General features: G+C 40.3%; 2 protein-coding genes across 3 annotated transcripts in view; one reads left to right on the plus strand and one right to left on the minus strand.

Annotated features, from left to right (window-relative positions):
- Window positions 1-1,801, plus strand: part of LOC135108085 (uncharacterized) — a 3,845-nt gene extending 2,044 nt beyond the window's left edge. The window contains exon 3 of the mRNA XM_064018721.1: window positions 585-1,801. Within this exon, the coding sequence (XP_063874791.1) occupies window positions 585-809 (225 nt within the window). The 3' untranslated portion in view covers window positions 810-1,801. The remainder of the gene's footprint in view (window positions 1-584) is intronic.
- Window positions 1,802-2,327: 526 nt separating this feature from the next.
- On the minus strand, window positions 2,328-7,888 carry LOC135108083 (exosome complex component RRP40-like). 2 transcript variants are annotated; one of them, XM_064018717.1, is made up of 3 exons: window positions 7,766-7,870; window positions 6,664-6,735; window positions 2,337-3,113 (listed from the first exon to the last, which is right to left on the minus strand). In XM_064018717.1, the coding sequence occupies exon 3, from the start codon at window positions 3,038-3,040 to the stop codon at window positions 2,405-2,407; it is 636 nt and encodes a 211-aa protein (XP_063874787.1). In that variant the 5' UTR covers window positions 3,041-3,113; window positions 6,664-6,735; window positions 7,766-7,870; the 3' UTR covers window positions 2,337-2,404. The 2 variants fall into 2 exon arrangements, with proteins under 2 accessions (XP_063874786.1, XP_063874787.1); XM_064018716.1 differs by lacking the exon at window positions 6,664-6,735 and having other exon boundaries at window positions 2,328-3,113; window positions 7,766-7,888.
- Between the last annotated feature and the right edge of the window lie 4,677 nt (window positions 7,889-12,565).

Genomic DNA, 12,565 nt, shown 5'->3' on the forward strand with positions numbered 1-12,565 from the left:
CATCTCTTATCAGGAAACTCACTTTAACAAACTTGTTCTAACAAGGTCGTGTTTTGTTATAGTTTTTTTTTTTTTTATTCTTATGGTCTGATTCTCTCTCTCTCTCTCTCTCTCTCTCTCTCTCTCTCTCTCTCTCTCTCTTGTACGTCTTCCTCTGACTCATTTGTTCTAAGATTATTCTACGCAGCATATTTATAACCTGTCACCATTATCTGGCTTTCCATGTGATTCAAATGATGCACCCCATATCTGACTTACTCTTTTATAGCCTTTCCATGATCTTATCATTCATCTACTACACTATTCAGTCAGTACTTTTCACGTCTTTCCCTCTCCATAGTCTTTAAAACTCCAACTTTCCTCTTTCACAACCATCTACACTATCCTACTAAGTCCTTTCTTTGCCTTCTCTCTGCAGCCTGTCATCCTATCAAGGTATCTTTTCCTATCTGTAGCTTATGAACGCTCCACCAGCTTCCACTTTTAAAACCTTATCCAGCCTACTCAGTCCATTTTGTCTTCTCTCTACAGCCACTCATTAATTTGTTTTCTGACTGCACTATCATTCTGCCTTCTCTCCACAGCCTGTCATTCCCTATGAGTATGCATTCGAGATCTCAGACAAGGCCAGCCTGACATATTACAGTCGAACAGAGACGAAGCTCCAAAATGGTGACGTCTTCGGGTCCTGGGCTGTGCTACTTTCCAACGACGATATCCAGACGGTGGTGTACAATGTTACGAATGGGCAAGGCTTCCAACACACCATCACTTACTCTCCTGCAGATGAGTTTGGTCAATATAGATAAGGATGCGTTTCTCTCTCTCTCTCATCACTATTCATTTTTCTTGTATATGTTTTATTATTTATTTACTATTCATCACGTCTAGTTATTTATTTTCCTTACTCATTACTGTTGTTTCTTCACCGTTCTCTCCTCTGGTATCTGTGATTCCAATGGTATTTCATGTATTATAGGATCTATGACATTTCTCATTTCTTCTACTACACCATTCTCATTTATATATTGTATTGTCTCTTAAGTAATGTTTTACATTATTCCTGCATTTCCATCTCTATCCACCTCTGAGCTCGTTCCCTCCATAGTTTATTTCATTACTGAGCTGCATTTATCCTCTTTCCCTAATGCCCCTTTTTTTCTCCCTCTAAACTTCTTTTCCTTAAAGGATGGAAGCTAAATCAAAGGGAGGTTCAATTATCTAGCCATTAAGAGCACACACACACACACACACGTTTTACTTAATTTTCCTTTTCATTATTTTCCTGTAATATGCCCTCCATCCTTCAGTAAACTCCCACCTCCTCTTTCTCTCTTTTTCTCTGTCTCTTTCTCAAACAGTATGTAAAGAAATAATATTCACACTTGCTACTTAACCTCAATATATGTTGCCTTGGTCAGTGTTTTATTCCCACTCATGTCAAATGATACTTTCTGCACCTGGAGCCATTCAGTTTGAGACATGAACTCAGTTGACAGAATCACTTTTATTTCCAAAAGCAAGACATCCGCAGATCATCCTTTCACTTTCTTCTCCTCCAAACCTCCTTTCATTTCTAGTATTTACAGTCCAGTTTAATGGAATGTGTGATTCATCTTGAGTCTGGCTTTTAGATTTTTTTGCTTCTTGTGAACTGTGGCTGTTGCTGTTGTTATTTTGTTAATGATGGCATCATCAGTCCTGGCTGACTGTCTTTATAACTACTTATGTTTCCTGTTTTTCATATGAAAATGTTAAATGTTTACAGATTTATATAGTTTAAATAAAACTGTGCCAGTTCTATTTGAGTTTCAGCACAAAACCAACATGAATGGGTCAATTTACTGAAAACAAAATGTAAGGTAGAAAATTTAATGCAATTCTTTTATATCAAACTTTTCATTTAAAAGAACAGTGTATCATGCATACACTTCATAAACAGTTTCATATTGAAGCATATCTATTTCTTGACTAGAAAAGGCCACAAAATAAATTTACTACCAAAACAAGCAAATTATAAGCAAATACTAGATGCATTTGCTTAGTCATCAACATTTTGTGAATTTATACAAAAATATAAAAATACTAAAGTCTTTCTCTTAGCAATAATAAGAAACACTGACAAACTTGACATATATAACATCAGAACATGAGACGGAGTAATGCCATGCTATGAAACCCAACACATTCTTCATTGGTGACACACTCATGATAACCTGAAACAGCACAAATATTAAAAAATATATATATATATATATATATATATATATATATATATATATATATATATATATATATATATATATATATATATATATATATATATATATATATATATATATATATATTGATAAAAGACACTACATAAAATAAGTCATTATGCACAACTATGGTCATCACACAACTAATGTAAAAATCTGTTGAAACATATGTACACATTCTGCTCGGCCTCATGCTTGCTCATCACCTCCAGCATCTTGAGGCAGTTCATGATGGCCAGCATGTGCCTCTGCTCCTGCGCCAACACCCACACCCGCCCATTGGAGCCCACCACTACTGTGCACTCCACCAGGGAGGAAATCTTCTTTAAGAGAGTATTCTGTGGGTCTAGGATCTCCCGTGTTACATGCAAAGGGACAGTGAACATGAGGCCTCCTTCAGGAAGTGGGCCAATACCCACTGCGTCATTACAAACATCAAGACACACCATCTCGGGTTCCATGTCCCTCTCTGCCACCAACAGCTGTCCAAACACCAGCTCTCCTGGCCTCATCTCTTTCCTTGCTTTCTTGGGAGCATTTTCAAAACAGAGGAGGGAGAGGAGGGCATACTCACTCCCACCAATGTCTATAATATAATTGTCACCTTTTTTCTTATATACAATTCCAACCACAAACTGCCCCTTGAGGGGAATGTATCGTCTCTGATAGTTGTCAATGTAGTAGATGTTTTGAGTTGTCTTCTTAAGGGGACCTGAACGAGTTGCATAGACATTGTTTTCATGTCTGCGAAGGCCTGGCCCAAGGAATATTTCCTTCATGCAGTCTTCCGAGTCCAGCTGCAGGACCTTGTCTCCAGGAAGAACTACTCCCAGTGTCTCAATTCGACCACCTCTGTGCAAAGTAATGATGCAGCATCAATGGATGAAGACTGGTATAGAGATCTGACAAAGACTATCTCTTAATACTGAATTTAGATACAGACTGAGCTTTGCTCAAACCATTTCAAAGATACAGAATCAATGAAATGTACCTATCTGTTATGTACGTTTTTGTATTTGACTCATTATTAACTGAAGTTAACATACTATAGATAGTATATAACAGAAGCAAGTTTATTTCATTACTATTCCTGCCACACCCATTGGAATGGATACAGAAGGAAGGTACACAAGAATTTCCTCCACATGGAGCATATCATCCTTAAAATTAATATAGTTCACAGTGGATGGTAATAACAGCTCATTGTGTGAGTAAAAAAGCTAAAGCTGAACATATCACCCATGCTATTATGTGCAACCAGTCAGTTACAGATTCACTGAACACTGACTGCTCAACCCAAGAATTAGAAACTACACACAGCCAATCCAAGCACCAGATTTTTTGTGTTTGAAGAACCAGATTTTGCCTGTTACATCTGAAAACTGTTCAGCTGAGGTATATTCTCAGTCTCAGTCTCAGTAACAGGTCCCACAAAGGGCTCCTCTCAGGCAGCATAGCATGCAGGGTTTGTTCAGGGAGTTTATGAGGATAGGGAAGGATTAGGATCAGGTTCAGGAAGGGGGTGAAGGTTGGGATTAGACAATAGGGAAGAATTGGAGTTAGGATTAGGAGGATAATGATGGGTGATCCTACTGATAAAAGTGTCGAGTGGGGCTATTAACTATATGAGATGGGAGAGAATTCCACTCTTGGATGGTGTGGGGAAAGAATGAATATCTGAATATATCAGTGTTTGTTTGGTAGATGTGGTATTTAAAGTTGTGGCTGCCTCTGGTAGAACATATTGTTGAAGAGTGTCTGTAAGTACCCTTGTCTATGTCAACTAACCTGTTTGTGATCTTGTAAAACATCTGTTGTCTGTGTATTAGTATTCTTGTTTTCAAAATGTCTAGTTTTCAGTGCTGCTTAAGCAAGATGACAGATATAGTGTGCCTGTAATCATGTCTGACCCATCTAGCAGCTTTGTTTTGTATTTTTTTTTTTTTTTTTTTTTATGTAGGAGGGACACTGACGAAGGGCAACAAAAATCCAATAAACAAAAAATGCCCACTGAAATGCCAGTCCTGTAAAAGGGTCAAAGCAGTAGTCAGAAATTGATGAATGTGTCTTGAAACCTCCCTCTTGAAGAAATTCAAGTCATAGGAAGGTGGAAATACAGAAGCAGGCAGGGAGTTCCAGAGTTTACCAGAGAAAGGGATGAATGATTGAGAATACTGGCTAACTCTTGCATTAGAGGTGGACAGAATAGGGGTGAGAAAAAGAAGAAAGTCTTGTGCAGCGAGGCCGTGGGAGGAGGGGAGTTATGCAGTTAGCAAGATCAGAAGAGCAGTTGGCATGAAAATAGCGGTAGAAGACAGCTAGAGATGCAACATGGCGGCGGTGAGAGAGAGGCTGAAGACAGTCAGTTGGAGGAGAGGAGTTGATAAGACAAAAAGCTTTTGATTCCACCCTGTCTAGAAGAGCAGATGAGTGGAATCCCCCCAGACATGTGAAGCATACTCAATATATGGATGGATAAGACTCTTGTACAGAGTTAGCAGCTGGGGGGTGAGAAAAACTGGTGGAGACATCTCAAAATGCCTAACTTCATAGAAGCTGTCTTAGCTAGAGATGAGATGTGAAGTTTCCGGTTCAGATTATAACTAAAGGACAAGGATGTTCAGTGTAGAAGAGGGGGACAGCTGAGTGTCATTGAAGAGGGGATAGTTGTCTGGAAGGTTGTGTCAAGTTGATAGATGGAGGAATTGAGTTTTTGAGGCATTGAACAATACCAGGTTTGCTCTGCCCCAATCAGAAACTTTAGAAAGATAAGAAGTCAAGCGTTTTGTGGCTTCCCTGCGTGAAATGTTTACCTCCTGAAGGGTTGGACGTCTATGAAAAGACATGGAAAAGTGCAGGGTGGTATCATCAGCGTAGGAGTGGATAGGACAAGAAGTTTGGTTTAGAAGATCATTAATGAATAATAAGAAGAGAGTGGGTGACAGGACAGAACCCTGAGGAACACCACTGTTAATAGATTTAGCAGAAGAACAGTGACCGTCTACCACAGCAGCAATAGAACGGTCAGAAAGGAAATTTGAGATGAAGTTACAGAGAGGAGGATAGAAGCCATAGGAGGGTAGTTTGGAAATCAAAGCTTTGTGCCAGACTCTATCAAAAGCTTTTCATATGTCCAAGGCAACAGCAAAAATTTCACCAAAATCTCTAAAAGAGGATGACCAAGACTCAGTAAGGAAAGCCAGAAGATCACCAGTAGAGTGGCCTTGATGGAACCCATACTGGCAATCAGATAGAAGGTTGTGAAGTGATAGATGTTTAAGAATCTTCCTGTTGAGGATGGATTCAAAAACTTTAGATAGGCAGAAAATTAAAGCAATAGGACGGTAGTTTGAGGGATTAGAACGGTCACCCTTTTTAGGAACAGGTTGAATGTAGGCAAACTTCCAGCAAGAAGGAAAGGTAGATGTTGAAAGACAGAGCTGAAAGAGTTTGACTAGGCACGGTGCAAGCACGGAGGCACAGTTTCGGAGAACAATAGGAGGGACCCCATCAGCTCCATAAGCCTTCCGAGGATTTAGGCCAGTGAGGGCATGGAAAACATCATTGCAAAGAATTTTAATAGGTAGCATGAAGTAGTCAGAGGGTGGAGGAGAGGGAGGAACAAGCCCAGAATCGTCCAAGGTAGATTTTTAGCAAAGGTTTGAGCGAAGAGTTCAGCTTTAGAAATAGATGTGATAGTAGTGGTGCCATCTGGTTGAAATAGAGGAGGGAAAGAAGAAGCAAAGTTATTGGAGGTATTTTTGGCTAGATGCCAGAAGTCACAAGGGGAGTTAGATCTTGAAAGGTTTTGACACTTTCTGTAAATGAAGGAGGTTTTGGCTAGTTGGAAAACAGACTTGGCATGGTTCCGGGCAGAAATATAAAGTGCATGAGATTCTGGTGATAGAAGGCTTAAGTACCTTTTGTGGGCCACCTCTCTATCATGTACAGCATGAGAACAAGCTGTGTTAAACCAAGGTTTAGAAGGTTTAGGATGAGAAAAAGAGTGAGGAATGTACACCTCCATGCCAGACACTATCACCTCTGTTATGCGCTCAGCACACAAAGACGGGTCCCTGACATGGAAGCAGTAGTCATTCCAAGGAAAATCAGCAAAATACCTCCTTAGGTCCCCACCAACTAGCAGAGGCAAAACGCCAGAGGCACCTTTGCTTAGGGGGATCCTGAGGAGGGATTGGACCGATAGGACAAGATACAGATATGAGATTGTGATCAGAGGAGCCCAATGGAGAAGAAAGGGTGACAGCATAAGCAGAAGGATTAGAGGTCAGGAAAAGGTCAAGAATGTTGGGCGTATCTCTAAGATGGTCAGGAATGTGAGTAGGGTGTTGCACCAATTGCTCTAAGTCATGGAGGATAGCAAAGTTGTAGGCTAGCTCACCAGGATGGTCAGTGAAGGGAGAGGAAAGCCAAAGCTGATGGTGAACATTGAAGTCTCCAAGAATGGAGATCTCTGCAAAAAGGAAGAGGGTCAGAATGTGCTCCACTCTGGAAGTTAAGTAGTCAAAGAATTTCTTATAATCAGAGGAGTTAGGTGAGAGGTATACAGCACAGATAAATTTAGTTTGAGAGTGATTCTGTAGTTGTAGCCAGATGGTGGAAAACTCAGAAGATTCAAGAGCGTGGGCACGAGAGCAGGTTAAGTCATTGTGCAAATAAATGCAGCATCCAGCTTTGGATCGAAAATGAGGATAGAGAAAGTAGGAGGGAACAGAAAAGGGGCTACTATCAGTTGCCTCAGACACCTGAGTTTCAGTGAGGAAAAAATGAGGTTTAGAAGAGGAGAGGTGATGTTCTACAGATTGAAAATTAGATCTTAGACCACGAATGTTGCAGAAGTTAATGAAAAAAAAGTTGAGGGGGGGTGTCAAGACACTTAGGGTCGTCGACAGAAAGGCAGTCCGACCTGGGGGCATTTATGGTCCCCTCCCTAGATAGGGACTCCGAGGCTGGTGTAGGAGTTGCCATGATGATGTTAAAATTTTTGAGAGAAGGGTGTGTGCGTTATTAGGTGCTTGTAGTTTTGTGTGGAGGAAGAGAGCTGTCTTTAGACAACTCTCAAATGGAGAGTAGAGGGAAGGATATAGGGGTTGGTTGACAGTGTGACACCCATGGAAAGAAACACCAGTGGATGCTGGTGGGTGACGCTCCACATGCAAGGTGGTTATGTTCTATAGTTAAGTTTAGCACTAAAGCACCCTTCACTTTTATATGGACAAGACTGACGTATGGCCGTCAGTTCGCCTTGCATAGCTGTCAGTGTGACGTGGGGGTTTCAGACAAGTAAGACGGGGTGTTCTTGAGTTTTCTACCTACATAAATCCATGAATCAGTTGTGTGGAGAGAGAGAGAGAGAGAGAGAGAGAGAGAGAGAGAGAGAGAGAGAGAGAGAGACCATTGCATCCCTACTTTTGCTTGGTGACTCACACACGCTATAAACTAACTCCTGCACCCTCACAACAATAGCCAAGGTCGTGAATTACCTTCCACTCATCTTCCTCACTCATTGGAGATAAACTGTCAAGCCAGTGATGCTTTGGGGCCACGGATAACCTCAGCTTTCCTAATGTTTTTCTTTTCAATCCTACCGACGTGCCTATTTTTTTTTCTGATGTTTGATATTTAGTTATATTTTTTTTATATTACGTTGTACTTTACAAGTTATGTTATAGGTAATTTACATGTATTTTTATTTAAAGTAATTTGATATTCGAAAGTAAGATTTTTAAGATAAATTTAATAGGCCTTATGAACATATTGAATTTTCGATATAAAAAGGTTGGAAACATTATAAGATATCTTTCATAATATTTCTAGTTAATTTAGGAAGCCGATTTTAAGTAAAAATAGCGATATGAGGAAAATCATCCGAAGAGAATAGATAGGAACAGTCTCTCTCTCTCTCTCTCTCTCTCTCTCTCTCTCTCTCCACACACACATAAGGTTAACCACTCATCCCCCACATCCAGCGAGGGACGTTAAAAAGTAAATGTTTCTCTATATTAAGATACACGAGAAGCAGAGAGCAGCTGGGCTTTGGAGGCTGACATGTGGGTGACGTGCAGGGGACAACCGGACAGGGCCAAGATGAAGGCACAAAGGGAGGGTATCGCGTTTCTAGGAATGATGGTCCTACGTGACTCCTCTGACAGGTATATCTCCCTATCTCAAGCAACATGACACGTCAAGCCATCAAACGCTGTATCGATGCTAATGAATGAATGGAGGAAGGTTCTATGTAGTCCAACTTCGTTCCATTTGTCTTAGTATCTGATCCTCGTCTTACCCTTCAGCTATCTGAAGTCGAGAGGATAAATGTGGTATTATAGAATAAAGGTTTATTTCCAAAATTCTTCATCACACAACATAGGGTGATAAAATAAATTTATAGTAGTAATGTTAAGCATATATCACGATTCCTCACATAATAATGACGAGACTCATTTTGGAATAGAGAGAATAAATGTGGTGTTATAGAATAAGGGTTTATTTCCAAAACTCTTGATCACACAACATAGGGTGATAAGGTAAATTTATAGTAGTAATGTTAAGTATATATCACGATTCCTCACATAAAAATGACGAAACTGTCATATTGGGATTGAGAGAATAAATGTGATATTATACAATCATGGTTTCTTTCAAGACTTCATCACACATTGCAGTGTGATGAAAGTAACTTTACAGTAGTGATGTTTAGTATATCGAAACTCTTCATCATATAAGTACGGGACTATCAGTATATCGAGATTCTTCATTATATAAGTAGGAGACTATCATCTTAGTCTTGAGTCAGGGAGTTGAGAGAATAATGTAATAATCAAGGTTTATTTCAAGACTTCATCATACAACGCAGGGTGATGAATGTAAACTTGTAGTTTATCAAGATTATCCATCATATATTAGTAATTACGAGACTATCGTACCAAGAGTTTTATATTAGTAAGACTTTTATCAAGATTCCTCATCATGTGAGAGCAAACATACGAGGTCATCGCACCCCGACTGGGATAAAAATCATGGTGCATAAGAGTCATCACACTCCATAGTAAATACACAGCCACCACTTCCTGACCGCTATTACACCCATTACACCTCCTTAGTCCGTGGCAGTGACGTCAGTAGTGCCAGGAGGAGTCAGTGACTTGGTGCCAGAAGATGGGGAGGGCAGTCTGGCGTCAGGCGCACAGGAGCCTGCACCCTCGCATCGCGCCATCACACCCTGACTGAGCCACAGTGCGCGCGTCCAGTCAATCTTGCCGAAAAGCCTCCAAGCTGCTTCCGATAAGAAAGTAAATGTAAAGTCTCGCCTGTGGTGTTGTATGAGAGATAATACGTGTATGGAAATGACTCGTATTGTTGGTATCGTTTGTGATCATTTGAGAAAGTGTGGTCTCAAGTTTTGTGCCGGAGGAAATACACATTGTACATAAAAGTGAGACAGAACAGGATATTCAAACGTCTCTTCATTTTACGGTAGTATGGGATGAATTTCCGTACACGTAAGGGATTTGTAGTACATGAAAGATGAGGTAAGACGGGACACCAAACGTCTCTTCATCTTCTTCTGCAGTGTGAGATAGATTCTTGAACGCTTAAAGTTGTTTAAAACCAAAACTACTTCTCGCTGTCTGGAATAAAATTTAATTTAAATTTATTTTGTAATAGATCTGATTCTTGCCGTCTGAATGAAGAAAATTTAAAGTTATTTTGAAGTACATGTACTTCTCGCCCTCTGATTCAGGGAAACTACTGCTATTTCTATTGTCCTTCCAGAACCCTTCCCTCGTGACATCAATATTCCTGCCGCTCAAGCGCGACCCACTGACCTGGCAAGCTTGCGTGACTGTCATTAGAAATTTATCAAGTATTCACTCGTTAAGACTCTTCGAATGCCATTTAGATAGTTATGTTCTCTTAGTCATATTCTCATTGGTGTTTTTCTTTTCTTTTTGATTGTCAGTGCAGAATCCGTGTTAAAATTATCAATGACATAAAAATATATCTGAAAACCGTATTATCTTCAACTGGAGCCTGTGAAATGTGGTGGAGGTATACCCAACGTCACATATATGTTGGAAGATAAAATCAAACACGAATCTGAATGCGCAGAATTATTCATATTTCACGATTGCCTTTGATACGACGAGTGGTAGAGGCAGGCGTTGTAATATGATATATGAGTGTATGTTTTATGTTGCCAACCTGTGTGTGTGTGTGTGTGTGTGTGTGTGTGTGTGTGTGTGTGTGTGTGTGTGTGTGTGTGTGTGTGTGTGTGTGTGTGTGTGTGTGTGTGTGTGTGATGAAATAACTTCTTGTCAGGAAGATTATAATTATCAGAACAGAACCGGATAAAGGCATAGTAGTAGTAGTAGTAGTAGTAGTAGTAGTAGTAGTAGTAGTAGTAGTAGTAGTAGTAGTAGTAGTAGTAACAGGTAGTAGTAGTGGTAGTAGTAGTAATAGGTAGTAGTAGCAGTGGTGGTGGTGGTAGTAGTAGTAGTAGTAGTAGTAATAGTATTTGTGGCAGCAGTAGTATGGTGGTGGTGGTAGTAGTATAAAGGTACAGTAGGATCAAGGCACAGTAGCAGTAGTAGTAGTAGTAGTAGTAGTAGTAGTAGTAGTAGTAGTAGTAGTAGTAGTAGTAGTAGTAATAGAAGTAGTAGTAGTAGTAGTAGTAGTAGTATTTGCGGCAGCAGTAGTATGGTGGTGGTGGTGGTGGTGATAATAGTAGTAGTAGTAGTAGTAGTAGTAGTAGTAGTAGTAGTAGTAGTAGTAGCAGCAGCATTAGTAGTAGTAGTAGAAGCATTAGTAGTAGTAGTAGTACTTATCCTTCAATTTTTGACTACCGCTTTGGACCCTTTTATGAGACTGGCATTTCAGTGGGCATTTTTTTTTGGGGGGAGGGATTTTTGTTGCCCTTGGTCAGTGTCCCTCCTACATAACAAAAAAAAATAGTAGTAGTAATAGTTGTAGTAGCAGCAGTAAAAGTAGTAGTAGTAGTAGTAGTAGTAGTAGTAGTAGTGGTAGTAGTAGTAATAGTAGTAGTGGTGGTGATGGTGGTGGTGGTGGTGGTGGTGGTGGTGGTGGTCGTTCTTAACCTCCTTTGTGTGTAATGTTTTGCCCTCGATGTTGAAATTCTGTAAACATAGATTTTTCATTCTCCCTTGTTCAGTGAAGAGAGAAACACGCGCAGATGAAATTACAGTAACGATAAGAATAACATTTTCTTACATTTTTTTGCACGGCTTATATTGCACAGGGAAAATTAATCCGCGTAATAAACAACTATATTTTTTTAATGTGAGGCAACAATGGATCGCAGATAAGGCTGGTATAAATTTTTGCTTCTCAGAAAAATAACGAGGTGCGTAAAAGGCGTAAAAGTTTTTTTGCAGAACAGAGAGAGAGAGAGAGAGAGAGAGAGAGAGAGAGAGAGAGAGAGAGAGAGAGAGAGAGAGAGAGAGAGAGAATCTTATTACACACTAAATAAATCGTATATTTTCTCAACAGGAAGACTGAAAGAGAGAAAAAAAGTGAATAAGAGGAACAGTTTCGAATACTTTCCACTTTCAGACACTTAACTCAAGAAAAACAGTGGTATTAGACACTCAGGGACGTGTACGTGTTTGTGTGTACGTGCGTGCATGTACGTGAATGTAAACAGCAGGCGCATCACAAGGCCGTGGACGATGTAAACACGACTCGATCCCAGGAGAAGTCTATCTGGTTTACAAGAAAGGACTGATAATGGCCGCCACATGCTCCGTTATTTCCTGGAGGTAACGAGAAGCCGCCGGGTGACGATGGATTGCCGAGGGAGGGACGCTAAGAGGCCCGAGCGGCGGCACCCGTGAGTGAGGCCGCCCTTCCTGCCGGCGCCTCACACTCACCACATGCTCCTCATCCTCTCCCCGCGCCTTTTACAGGTAAGAACACTCCTCTCCTCTATACTGACCGGCTGATTTGAGTATATTAAGAACTGCTAACGTTGTTCCCTCTCTGCACCTTCAGGATTAGCTAATATCTATGAGTTTGTGAGGTTCAGTTTTGCTTTTCGCTCTCTCACCGCGCCTTCTGCAGGTAAAAACACCACTCTCCTCTATACTGATTTGATGTTTTTTTTAAGGCATAAATGTTAAGATTATTCCCTCTCTGCATCTTTAGGAACAGTTCAATGAGTGTCTATGAGTATATGAGGTTAAGATTTGCTGCAGATGGCGGGGCATTTTTTTACGTACATTTCAATGATCAGTGAAATAGAAATTATGGGCCATTACATCATC

This window comes from Scylla paramamosain, chromosome 16, assembly GCF_035594125.1.
Source record: "Scylla paramamosain isolate STU-SP2022 chromosome 16, ASM3559412v1, whole genome shotgun sequence".
NCBI classification, from domain to species: domain Eukaryota; kingdom Metazoa; phylum Arthropoda; class Malacostraca; order Decapoda; family Portunidae; genus Scylla; species Scylla paramamosain.